Here is a 13,769-nt window from a genome sequence, read left to right as displayed (position 1 = left end):
AAATCAAATCAAAATAAATAAATAAAATAATTAGATCCATGTTGTTTCTGAAGTAGAAATCAAGGTGTTAGATATTGGAATAAAAGTAACTTTCTCAAAATGGTTTAAGTTGTGAGGAAAGCACCCCTGGCAATAGTTTAAAACGTTGGCGGGGAGTAGAAATGGTAGGTGAGATATTTGCTTGATGTTGTCTATTTCTCACCCTTATGAGACCATTTACCTGGTCATCTTATACAGACGGGCTTAGAAAGATATAATTCAACCTAGGTAGGCTCTGTTGCGTATTAGTTATAGCTGCCTAAAGATCCAGTTCAAGCATTTGGAAACACACTGGTGGTCACTACGGTGACTCAGTGAGAGAAAGATAAACTACCTTTTCATCATCCTCAGCTGCAGGAGTTTCAAAAACATAATTGTTTTGCTACTTCAGAATGGGCATTTCTGAATCCATCCTCAGATTCACAGTTTGCATTTATTCCTGGTACACTTGTACCAATATGACACTCCTTGATGTCAATGTGATACCCGAGGCTGTCTTTGGTACAATTTACTGTTTATATTTTTTAGTCTTTAGACTCATAAACATCAGCTACCTTGAATTCCATTTTAGGCAGAAAAGCAGGAGTTTAAAATGCTGGTTTGGGAGAGGAGCTTGTACATTAGTTCAGAATAAACTTCTTGAAGCTTCTAACAGAGCAATCCTAAACAGTCAGTGGGCTTAAAAAGGAGTTTAACACTGCTGAGGACTGGTTTGTTAGACTGAGGGCAAATTCCAGCTTTAGGGAGAGTAAAGGCTGTTTATCAGATCTCACTGCTACAAGATAGCAAAAGCCTCTTTTCTTTTCTCTCCCTCATCCTGGCTGTAGATGCTGCGACTGCAAATTATTTTTGTTCTGTAAAGAATGTACATGCCTTAAGGTAGAGATGAAGACCATTTTGCTGGAATGTTTCTACGTTGTATTCGCTAATGCATGGGTATGTAAGAAATGTATTAACAATAATTCCACCTTTCTCTCTTGCTAGCTTGCTGGGGTCCATGTTTCCAATGCCTCGAGTTATTTATGCCATGGCAGAAGATGGACTCCTGTTCAGGTGTTTGGCTCGTGTCAATGAGAGGACAAAAACTCCGATGATTGCTACGGTAGTGTCAGGAGCTGTGGCAGGTGAGACTAGAGCCATATTTGAAAACAACACAAATGAATGATCCACCAATGTTTTAGCCACAACAAGCTTGCAGTCAGCTATTTCTGCCATATGATTTCAGTCTGTGAAGTGGTCAAGTTCAGTTGGTGTGCACATAATTTCCAGGGCTTTTTTGTGTCAGTACTCGCTGGTATTGAGCACAGGCATCTTTTTCTGGGGGTGGAGGGAACTCCTGAGTGGGCAATTCTTGGGAATCAGTGCAGCCTTATATATGAATACCAACCTTTTCTTTTTCTCCCCACAAAAAAGCGCCCTTCTTTGCTTTCCGATACTTAGGATAGCCTCAAATGTGCAAATCGGGCACAGTATCTTGCACAAGATACTATGAAATCCGTCTTCCTGTTGCATATTGTGTTTTCTTCCTCTATGCAGTGTATCTCTACTAGATTATGAGCAAGCTTTATAATTTAAATTGGCAAAGAGATTTAGAGCATAAAATGTAATAAGTTTTCCAAGTTCCTTGTAGACTTTCCCCCCCATTAACACATTAATAGGGTGGGGCAGCATTTTGTTTTCAAGTATTGAAGGTTAAGTAGAATAAGAAAAAAAGGTGTGAAGCTTTCACGTTCTGAAGGACTTTTTACCAGACTGATTGTTTAAAAAAGAAAAAAAAAACAATTCTAACGTTCCTTGCATTTCCAGTGTATTTTCTTATCTGTCCCAAAGGTGTCTCAGTTAAATTCTAGCGTGCAGGGAAGGGAAGGAAGCATAGCTTGGTCTTGTGATCCCCCCCAAACCCTGTATGGAGCAAGACATAGAATGATGGTTGCCAAAGGGACACAGCAAACATTCTTTACATAATGAGGGCTTCAGAAAGGAATCCTTCAAGTACCCAAAGAATATTTGTGCTGCCTTTCACCAGCTTTTTCTGATTTTTTAGTACACAACGAGTTCCATAAATGGTCTCTAATGCTGGTTCAGATGTTTTATGATTCAGTTAAGATTTTTGGAGGATCATCCAAGAGCCCTGTGGGAATAGGGGGGATATAAATCCAATAAAATAAAATAAATAAAAATAAATACATCTATGCTGAACCCATGTCGAAGTTAAAAACTTGGTGGATAGAAACTAGTCTTGGAATTGGAGAGATCTTTGAGCACAGTGTCAGGGTATATACACAGTGTATAGCACAGGTGTCAAACTCACGGCCCTCCAGATGTTATGGACGACAGTTCCCATCATCCCCTGCCAGCATGATAGGAACTGTAGTCCATAACATCTGGAGGACCGCGAGTTTGACACCTATGGTGTATAGTATACTTTGTGCTCTGTAGAATCTAGTGACATGCAAAGAACTCTTAAGACTGTTTTTAAATCAAGTTTCTAGCTCTCATGGTTTTTAAAAAAAACCTGGACATATGTGCAGTTGTCTGTTAAAGGTTCTTTGTATGCATTCCTCCTGGATGATAAGTTTCCCCCATTCTGCAATATCTTGTTTTTCTCTTGGGTTCTCACTGCTGACTGTTTTCATCTCCTGTCACACAAATGTTTACTAAATCCATTCCCTTTCATTACTACAGTTTTTGTCTGAAATTTCAGTTCTTCGAATGAACAACTGAAAATGTTGCATGTAGGATTACTTGTACTTTCTAGACCTCAAGGTTTTTCTTCGTGGACTCTGTGCAGTTCCTGAAGACAGCCATTGTCCAATTTAATCTTCAGTAGTGAAGATTACTGCAGGAGAAACTGGAAGAGAAACTCTGTGTTGGCCATTCTCTCCTGTTCTGCCCCACTCCCCAGTGCAATTTACTCATTTCTCTTTTCTCTGAGGTTGGACTGAATGGAGGTTTGCATAAGTCTTAAATTGCTACAGTTAAGCTGACTTCTTTGTCAAACATAATCATATTGTTCTATTTGTGTTTTCTTTTTGTCTCTCCCATCAGCTGTCATGGCCTTTCTTTTCGATCTGAAAGATCTTGTTGACCTTATGTCCATTGGAACACTCCTGGCTTACTCCTTGGTGGCTGCCTGCGTGTTGGTATTAAGGTACGAAGCAACATCTATGCACAGAAGGCCAGAAAAATGATGGAGTTCATCAGATGGTTTCTTAAAATAACCATTTCAGAATGTGCCCATTCCATAATATCTGATAGCCTTATATCTGATCTGACCATTGGGACATTTAGCTCAATATTTATTTATTTAAAATATTTGTATTCAGCCTTTCCACCATTAGTACACTGAAGGTGGCAAACAACTAAAAAGGCTTTGAAAAATGTGTACACACAAAGCCATTAATTAAAAACAAACAAGAAGGGGTAACTGAAAAGTCTTTAGAAGAGAAGAAGAGTTTGGATTTATATCTCCCCTTTCTCTCCTGTGAGGAGACTTAAAAGGGCTTACAATCTCCTTTCCCTCCGCCCCACTCCCCAACAACAAACACCCTGTGTGGTGGGAGGGGCTGAGAGACCTCTGAAGAACTGTGACTAGCCCAAGGTCACCCAGCTGGCATGTGTTGGAGTGCACAAGCTAATCTGGTTCACCAGATAAGCCTCCACAACTCAAGTGGCAGAGCGGGGAAACAAACTTGGTTCTCCAGATTAGAGTGCACCTGCTCTTAACCACTACACCATGCTGATTCTCTTTACCTGCTGGCAGCAAATAATGATTGAGCGGTAGGCAAATCTCCCTGGGCAGGCAGTTCCATTATATCGGTGCCAAGGTAAAGAAGATCCTTTCTCAGGTTGCCACCTATCTAGACCTGGTTGGTGGTGGCCTCTGAAGTTGGCCTCTGAAGATGATCCTAAGGGTTAGGTTGGTTTCAGTGGAGGTAGGCAGTCCTGGACGCACGCAACTATTAGGCCATTTAGCAGGGGTGTAGCTAGGGGAAATGGAGCCTGGTGCAAAATCTGAGTTTTGGCCCCCCGTGTGGACGGCTTCCCCACGACCAAAGGCCGCCCTCCCCCACTATGACCAAAGAACAATTTTTGCACCATGTCATCTCAAAGTCACAATCACATTATAGAACATGCCCCAACTCACAAATCTGGGCTCCCTAGTTGAAACAACATTGAAAGTGATGCTGTTTGAGGGGGTGGTGGTGGAGGAATCCACCCTGAAACAGCATCACTTTTAATGTTGTTTAGACTAGAGAGCCCAGATTCTCCTTTTAAATCCACTTTAAAGGGAGAATCTGGGCTCCCTAGTTTAAACAACATTGAAAATGTTGCTGTTTCAGGGTAGATTCCTCACCTACCTGACAAACAGCATCACTTTCAATGTTGGTTGTTGTGTGTTTTCCAGGCTGCGTGACCGTGGTCTGGTAGATCTTGTTCCTAATGTTTCACCTGCATCTGTGGCTGGCATCTTCAGAGGTGTATCACAGAGAGAAGTCCAGACTGTATCCAGACTTCTCTTATTACAGACTCCTCTCTGTGACACGCCTCTGAAGATGCCAGCCACAGATGCAGGTGAAACATTAGGAACAAGATCTACCAGATCACCGACACACAGCCAGAACACCCACAACAACCAGTTGAATCCATCTGTGAAAGCCTTCGACAATACTTTCAATGTTTTTTAATCTAGGGAGCCCAGATTCTCCCTTTAAATCCACTCAGAAGGGACCAGAAAGGACCAGGATCTAGGGAAAATTTGAGTGTGCCTGTCAGGGAAGCAATGTTTAAGTTAGCAGTACCAACATTTCAGGCTACTTTCAGGAGACTATCCTGATGATACCACCCAGGTTTAGTGAAGTTTGGTTTAGGGGGTCCAAAGTTATGGACCCTCAAAGGGAAGCCCCATCTACTATTAGCTCCCATTGGAAACAATGGGGAATGGGGGCACCCCTTTTGGGGGTCCATAACTTTGGACCCCCTGAACCAAACTTCACCAAACCTGGCTGATGTCATCAGGAGTGTCACCTTATGATAACCTGAAATTTTGGTGCCGCTAGTCTAAAAGTTGCGCCCCTTTCAGGCTGACAAAGTAAAAACACTAAAATATTTTTAATGCATTTTTGAAGTTTTGGCACCCCCTCAGGCGTGCGCCTGGTGCATCACGCACCCCCTCATCCCCTGGTAGCTACGCCACTGCCATTTAGGATTTAAAAGGATATTGTCTCATTTTGATTGGCACTGATGGTGACTTCTCAGGGCCTCAGGCTAAATGAAGGCCTTTTCCACCATGTCCTACTAAATGAAGGCCTTTTCCACCATGTCCTACAGGTGCTAGGAGTGGAACTTGGCATCTTTTGTTTGCGCTTCCACTGAGCTACAGAAGAAACTAGACAACACTTTCCACTACCGAAGGATGGATATGTAATGAGTTGTAACCTATAGTTCTAGGACCAAACATGGCTCAGTACAGAGCCAAAATAAAATTTTAAATAAGCTGTATTGAAGGGGTAGGTGGGATGCTAAAATAAATATGTAAAGAAAACAAAGGTGTTTATGGAATAAAAATCTTGCTATGGATTCTTAGAAGTTCTTTATAGAAAGGAAAAAGAAAGAAATGAACAGTTGCCAGTAAACCAAGTGTGAAACATGCACATATATATGTTGATATACTGAAACAATTGTTCAGAGTGCTCCTGGCTTTATTTATTCCCAGTATAGTATTCGTAACAGCCAGTTTATGGATTACTGATCAACATGTTGTTGATCAGTAATTTTAACTTGTATTGTTTCAGATGTATAACTGAGCTGTCTAATGCCGGATCTCCACTGATCTCTTGTTTTGGAGTCGGGCTTAGTTGGCTCTTTATAAAAGGTTACCGATCCAGTGCTGTCGCCTCTTTTGCAGTGGATGTAAAGGATGGTCCAGGCTAGCTCGATCTCATCGGATGTCAAAAGCTAAGCAGGGTTAGCCCTGGCTTGTATTCGTGTGGGAGATCACCGAGAAGACCTAGGAAGTAACTGCACAGAGGCAGACAGTGTCAAACTACCTCTGAATGTCTCTTGCCTTGAAAACCCTACGGGGTCTGCATACGTTGGCTGTGACTTAACAACATTTTCCACTGCAAAAGGATGAACATGTAATATACTGCAAAGAGGCATTCATTTAAAAAAAGTTATTTGAGCTCAAAAGGAGCTGACAACAACTGAAGACAGATCAAGGCCTTTGAGAATCTGTTATCCATTCAGCAACCAAAGGGCAGATGTTCATCCTGAAAGCACAGCTGTTTCAGGAGCATTGCTACCAGTACTTCTAAGGTCGCTTAGCCTTTTATACTCATCCAGTCTTGGGTACAGATAGTTTGGGACTTGCTTGTGGCCAGATGCCCATGCCACATTTGATAATTCCTTCAGCATAACAGCTGCCTGGACAAAATCCTTTATCTTTATTTGTTTTGGCAAGCTGTTTTGCAATAACATCTGCTTGTGACACCTCTATTCACAAGGCCATTTAGCCTACTCCCACAACCGTTGTTCAGAAAAAGAGCTAACAGCCTTGTGGGTTGATTTAATAGAATTATAGAATCCTAGAGTAGCAAGAGACCACGAGGGCCATCAAGTCCAACCCCTGCCATGCAGGAACAGACAATCAAAGCACCCCTGACAGATGGCCATTTAAAAAGTGACCGATCTGACTTTATATGGTGCAGACCCTTGTATAGTGTGAAGACACTAAATTTAGGCAGGAAAAGGGACTGCATCTTGGACTGCATCAGATGTAAAAAAAAAACCTTCTAGAACTGATGCTAAGATCTTAGAAAAAAACAATTCTGTCTTTTTAAGCTTTATCTCAGTATGGCTATTCTGGGATTCCTGGTGTCTCGTTGGTGAAGTCGTTTTGTTCTCCTGTTTGCTTAAAAAGTGGGAATCCTCAGAATTTCCTTGTGTAGCCCCCTTGAATCTGTGGAGAAGGGGAGGATATAAAGATGATGTGAGAAATATTATAACTAAACATGAAGGAACAGAGAACAGTAGGTTTGATTTATCTAGGTAAAATGACGGTAAAATTTAACAAAAACAGATACCTCAAAAACTAATAAAAGTTCATTCCATGAGTCAGACCTCACTTCATTAGATGCATGTGATGTGGAAGAACTTTTCACAGAGACTTTTCCAATTTAATACTTGACTGTAGACTGTGGATTATTTTATAGTTCTGGGTGGCAACTGGAAGCATGCAGGGTTTTCAATATAAGATGCTGCTTTTGTACCCATTGCATAGTTTCACCTTGGTGTCCAGAAACTTCAGCTCTGAGCTGTGTTGTGGATAAACCCAAAATATTTAGGTGCTATTTGATCTTCTCTTCTTTTGAAACTCATCGGGGATGATATCCAGATGGAAGAAAACAAAAACTAGGCCATTCTTCCTTGTTATTACAGGTGATATGTCTGCTAACTCAGTTTCCCTCCTCTTAGGTACCAACCTGAGCAGCCCAACTTGGCATACCAAATGGCCAGCACAACAGATGAGGCGGACAACAACGAATCTGTGAGCACCAGTGAATCCCAGACTGGGTTTCTTCCAGAGGAAGAAGAGAAGTGCTCCCTAAAAGCTGTTCTCTTCCCCCAGAACTCTGATCCTTCCAAGCTGTCTGGGTTTGTGGTGAATGTCTCCTCCTGTATCATAGGTAAGAAAGAGGCCTTGCCTGTGGAATCAGGGCTGAGGGAGGTGGTGGCTCTGTGTCAATGGTGTAAAGAAGGGTTTTGGTGTATTTGACAAATCAGGTGGGAAAATGTGGAAGGATTAAGTTGGAATTCATGAAACTGCACTGTACTTAGACCAGTGGTCTGTCAAGATCAATATTATCCATTCTGACGGCCAGCAGCTGTTCAGGGTCTCAGCAAGAGTTGTTTTGCATCATTTGATCCTTTTAGCCAGTGGTGCTACCTGGGATATTTTGCTTGCAAAACAGAGACCAGTGAGCCATTGCCTCACCTGCTGTTTCTTCCAGGCCAGTTGGAAATAGTTGGCATGCCAAGCACAATCTCTAGGTGAACCAGGTAATATTGGAGGAAACACAGAGAGACAACTGGAAGACAGTAACAGTGTTTATATGGGATTTTTTTCCTATCATGCAAAGTGCTTCCTATACATGATGTGAGAAACCCTCTCGGAACCCAGTATTTTTATACACTTGTGATAAGGTTCTTCAGGTGAGGATAATGGCTAAGGCTTATCTGGCCAGCTCATGACTGAGCTAGCCCTTGCGCCAAGGCCTGTCGTAATTCTTAACTCAAGAACATGGTGGAGTTGACTTGTAACATCTGCCTAAGAAAGCATCTAAGTGACTGCACCTTGTGCCGGCATGGAAATCAAACAATGCTTGTGATTTTTTTTTAAAAGGCTTGCTAGCTGCATTTTTGCCTATTTTGTGCAAGCTGTTAAAGGCTCAGGGTACAAATAAACCCAATAAAGAAGGACTAGTGACCACAATTTATCTTTCTCCTGCTTAAGAAAAGATCTGCTTGCCTTATGCAATACAGCAAACGGGCAGTGGAATCTATGGAATCCTTCTACTTACACCCGTGTGTGTGTGAGGCTGTTCCTGGGGGCTTTGTTCAACCTGCTTTACCATTGCAGCTGTCCATTCTATCCACTATGTTAGAATAACAAACACTTGTGTATCTTGTTCCCAGGTTTCCTTATCGTCACCTTCTGCAGCTTGGCTGTCCTTGGCAAAGACGCTATGATGAAGGGGACCACGTGGGTTATTAGCCTGCTTGTTATCGATTTCCTCCTTTGCTTTGTTGTCACTGTGGTTATTTGGAGACAACCTGAAAGCAAAACCAAACTCTCCTTCAAGGTAAGCAGCCTGAGAGAAAGCAGGTTGCGAAAAGCAATCCCAGAGTCTGTTGGCTTCTCACATTCAGGGAGGGATTAATGAAAGGCTGCTTTTGCTAAAAGAAAACAGACTTGTTGGGAACAGAGAGCAAAATTTCCCATGCGGGTTGGCTGAATACAGCTAAGGTTTTGCCTCCAGTGTTTTTACTCCTTTTTTCATATACCTGTCAAGTGAGAGGTCATGCCAAGTGGAGGCTAGGCTGCACTTTTTCCTTCTCACTGAATGGCAAAACAGTCATGCCACAACTGCTGGTGCTTTAAATCTTGAAGTAGTCAGGAATGCTATAGTTTTAAAAAGAAAGTCCTGACCTAGAAAAAGCAACATATTGGGTTCGGCCAAGACAACATTTCCACTGTTGCTGCTGCAGGAAGGCTTGTTTTAAAATAGAGGCTTGTTTGAAATAAAGTTTTAAGAAGCCCTCCTGTTTGTCTGGGAGGGCGGAAGTAGAGCAGGGTAGATGGAGCAAAAAAGATACCCTGCTTGTACTGTTCCTTGCAAAAGCAAACTCTCTGTTATTATTGTATTGAGATATTGATATCTCAATATGAGCATTTAGAAGGAGCTGGCAACACGGAACTGGGGACGAGAGGGAAGGCATGGAGGGGCAGTGTGAGAGAGTGGGAAGGGTAAAGCTAGGCATGCTGACCAAGGGTGGAGGAAGATGTCCAGGGCAAAGCTGTGCTCACTGGCAAATCTGTCCACTCTAGCCACAAAGCAAATTAAAAGTCGTGCTAGAAGCCGCAGAGAGAACGGAGAGTGAAAGCGGGGCTCCAGGAAATACGTCCATACAAGAAATCTTGCCATGATGGACATTGGCCCTGTTGTGCAGCAGACACCTTGTGGATAATCAGCCTGTGTGTCCAGAGGTTTTTCTTCAGGGCTTGAGGGTGAAGGAAGATTGGAACTCAACATGACTTTCAGGTCTGCAATTCTGAGCTGCTCACTCTGCTAATAATGACATGTTGCAATGATTTGTGGACAGGAAAAGAACTGACGTAGCTCAGGTTCTGTATTCGAATGCAGACCTTGTTCCAATAAAAGGGCTTGTGGTAGCAGCGTGGCCATCAGTATTGTTGACCAGAAGTCCAGGCATACTTGGTGGTAGGAAGGCAACTAAAGAATTCCCACCTTTGCTAGCTTGAAGTGTAGAGGGGTATTTGGTGTCTAAGTAGGAAAGAGGCAAGACTATTTCTCAGCAGTAGGCATCTGGTCGATTTAAGGCTCACTTGGATTCTTTTGTATGTCTGATTCTTTATATGCTTGTTTACTTTAAGTATTTAGGTACAGCATCAATGAAATTAAGGAGAGCATGTTGAATTGGCTGTTGGTTTTTAACAAACAAGCTGACGACCAAGTATATCTATAGTAGGACAGATGTTTTCTATAGATGTGACAGTATCACATCCCAAGGAAAAGTCCCAACCCAGGTGACTTTTCACTTCCTGAGATTGGTTTCCACATTCAGTTTTAAACTGCAGTTAGACGGGACGCTGGTGTAATTTCCCCAGTTTCCTTACATTGATCAGGTGATGAGAAATTTACTTCAGTAACAAGTGATCGTAGGTGAAGCTGTTCCTTATGACCTCACAAGAATTGGCTGTGTGAACTGCTCCATTCCTGCCGGTAGATGTGATCCAGAAGTACAGCTGTGCTTGTTGTGTTTCCCAGGTCCCCTGCCTGCCTGTCCTTCCAATTCTGAGCATCTTTGTGAATATTTATCTAATGATGCAGCTGGATATTGGCACTTGGATACGGTTTGCTATCTGGATGGCAATAGGTGAGTTTGCTGGCTGATATTTCACCATATTTCACGACAATCAGATTTATTCTAAATACAAGCAGGGCACTTGCGAAGGGGGGGGATCTCATTTCCCCATTGTCCAATATTTTCTCTTTCATTACCTTTGTTCTAGTCTGGGTCTCCTTTAAACCCTCAGCCCACCCTGTACATTGGCATTTGCAAGATCCTAAAATAGAAAATACACAGTGAGGAAAATTCTTTGCTGTTTTTCAGTAGGCACAGTGCATAGTTAGGTTTTTTTAAGTTATATGGCCAATGCTCCATTTGCAATAGTATCTGAAATTCCAGTTCTTTTACATTTGTTTTTAACACACTGAAGCTCTTCCAAATTGACTCCCTGTGAATTTTTGAGTTGCAAACCCTTTTTAACGGGTATGTTCCAATGTGATCAGAGCTCTTGTTATTTATTGTGCTCTGAAAGATCTTTAGCCTATAGTGGACCTCCAAATTACAATAAATAATCATTTTGAAAAGGGGTTCACTGTAAAAGCATGACAGGAATACATCACCTTATGATTTTACCACACGAACTATACAAATAAGACATCCTCTCTTAAGGTGTAGTATGGGTTACTTTTTGAATCTTGTAGGTTGAGAGTTTTTGTTCACTGATTTTGGCTGATTTGTTCACTGATTTAGTTCTGGAACACTGAGAGGACAAGAGTCCCAACCATATCCTTAGTGTTCCTTTACTTCTCTACCATGAGATTTTTTGAGTTAAAGTCTGTCGTAAGCCTTGTTTCATTAAGTCCTTCCAAATAAAATGGGCTATGTGTTGTTGAAGGCTTTCACGGCCGGATTCAACTGGTTGTTGTGAGTTTTCCGGGCTGTGTGGTCGTGGTCTGGTAGATCTTGTTGCTAACGTTTCGCCTGCATCTGTGACTGGCATCTTCACTTGTCAAAGTGTATAACAGACTTCCCTCTGTGATACACCTCTGAAGATTCCAGCCACAGATGCAGGCGAAACGTTAGCAACAAGATCTACCAGACCACGGCCACACACAGCCCGGCAAACCCACCACAACCAGAGGGATATGTTTGTTGTAGAAAATGTTGACAGAGATAAATTTTTCTCTCTTTCTCACAATACTAGAACCAGGGGGCAAACATTGAAAATGCTGGGGGGAAGAATAAGGACTAATAAAAGGAAATATTTTTCACGCAACGTGTGATTGGTGTTTGGAATATGCTGCCACAGGAGGTGGTGATGGCCACTAATCTGGATAGCTTTAAAAAGGGCTTGGACAGATTTATGGAGGAGAAGTCGATCTATGGCTACTAACCTTGATCCTCCTTGATCTGAGATTGCAAATGCCTTAACAGACCAGGTGCTCAGGAGCAACAGCCGCAGAAGGCCATTGCTTTCACATCCTGCACGTGAGCTCCCAAAAGCACCCGGTGGGCCACGGTGAGTGGCAGAGAGCTGGACTAGATGGACTCTGGTCTGATCCAGCTGGCTTGTTCTTATGTTGTTGTACTGGCAGTGAGATTGAGTCAGAGACTTGCTACAGCAGTAGTTCTCAACCTTCCTAATGCCGCGACCCTTTAACACAGTTACTCATGTTGTGGTGATCCCCATCCCTAACATTTATCCATTTTACAGATGGAGAACACTGATGCAGAGAGCCTTTGGCAACCCCTGTGAAAGGGTCATTCGACCCCCAAAGGGGTCGCGACCCCCAGGTTGAGGACCACTGTGCTACAGTATTTGTGTTAGCTCAGGTACTTGGTGGCTTGTAGAGAGCCATATTTGTAATTATTATCCACTGTAAAAGCCACATGAAAGTACTGCATGCTTAGTTCCCACCAAAGAAAGACACATAATCATGAAGTATGTCGCTACAAGCTTTTTGATTACCAGAGTACTTTTGAGGGTGAAGTGTCTCACCCTCCAGCAGTGGATGTTTCATGGTGGGAACTACCTGCTGCCTGTAGGCTCCACTGAGTACTGGCCTTGCCAGTTTTCTTGAAGAAGTGGTACTGAGAAGAGCCTCAGGTAGCTCCTGAGCCACTGAAAGAGAATCACTCTATTAGCTGCACCGTATTCTCTTGGGTTAATGGGTACGTCCTGTCTGCCATCAAACACCTTCCTGCCCTCCCTTAATGCTTTGTTCATTCCTTCAGGTTTTCTTATTTATTTTGCCTACGGCGTGTGGCACAGCGTGGAGGCCTCCTATTCAGCGCCCACGGATGCAGAGAGAAGTACAGATAACAACATAGACACGTGCAAATGATTGACATCCTGTTACATAAAAACAAACAAACACTGAGCAGTATCGATGGCAGAGGAGGAGACCTTTCTCTCTCGGACCCTGAAGTATTTTATTAGTGGAACAACAGGTGGGCCTCTGTGTCCCACCAGTGCCTCTTGCAGCTAATTTTTGCCTTGGTGGTGCAGCTATAAAGGATCCCAAGGAAGAAGCCAAAACTTCTGGCATACGCCCAAGCAACACTGCCCCGGTGTTGGCAGCTTTCTTTCATGTCCTCTTCCTGTCTCCCCTTCCTCTTTTGGTTTTAAGTATATGGCAAGAAAACTGCTCCTCTGCGTGCCAGTTTACTTCCAATGCTGCTGCGAGACCAAGCCTGCAAATTAACGCCTCCAGGTACCATCCTTGGATTTAAATGGAGGGGACCCTGCGTTATCTGCAAAGATACTCCCGTTGGACCACCGCAAACAAGGGGGCCTTGCCAAAACAAAGACGTAAATGACAACCTCCTGTGTGGTATGCAAGTATCTCCAGGATTAACCTGGTTCAGACAAACACTGGGGGGTGTTATTTAATCGTTGTACTTGACTTTGTGCGTGCAGGTAATTCCTGTGCTTTGGAGTGCAACCTTGCAGCAATCTTAGCCGATAGTTGCTTGCAGGCCGGATTCTGGTTCTTGTGATACAAACAGCTGTCTGGCGAATCCCGCCGCTTGTGAGAGAAGCTTCTAGCTTATGATGTAATGCTATGTAGAATACGTGGTTCCTTGTTCATCTCCTACCTTAAATTTTCAAAGATCAAGAGTACTTTTGCGGGTCT

The 13,769-nt window shown here is 42.9% G+C and overlaps 1 protein-coding gene across 1 annotated transcript in view; it reads left to right on the top strand.

Moving 5' to 3' along the window:
• The window catches only part of SLC7A1 (solute carrier family 7 member 1), a 48,191-nt gene extending 34,429 nt beyond the window's left edge, over window positions 1-13,762 (top strand). The window contains exons 7-12 of the mRNA XM_048495509.1: window positions 1,024-1,163; window positions 3,088-3,190; window positions 7,516-7,727; window positions 8,737-8,903; window positions 10,611-10,719; window positions 12,868-13,762. Coding sequence (XP_048351466.1) covers window positions 1,024-1,163; window positions 3,088-3,190; window positions 7,516-7,727; window positions 8,737-8,903; window positions 10,611-10,719; window positions 12,868-12,977 — 841 coding nt within the window. The 3' untranslated portion in view covers window positions 12,978-13,762. The remainder of the gene's footprint in view (window positions 1-1,023; window positions 1,164-3,087; window positions 3,191-7,515; window positions 7,728-8,736; window positions 8,904-10,610; window positions 10,720-12,867) is intronic.
• Window positions 13,763-13,769: the final 7 nt, after the last annotated feature.

This window comes from Sphaerodactylus townsendi, linkage group LG04 (assembly GCF_021028975.2).
Source record: "Sphaerodactylus townsendi isolate TG3544 linkage group LG04, MPM_Stown_v2.3, whole genome shotgun sequence".
NCBI classification, from domain to species: Eukaryota; Metazoa; Chordata; class Lepidosauria; order Squamata; family Sphaerodactylidae; genus Sphaerodactylus; species Sphaerodactylus townsendi.
This window is presented reverse-complemented; position numbering and strand designations above follow the sequence as displayed.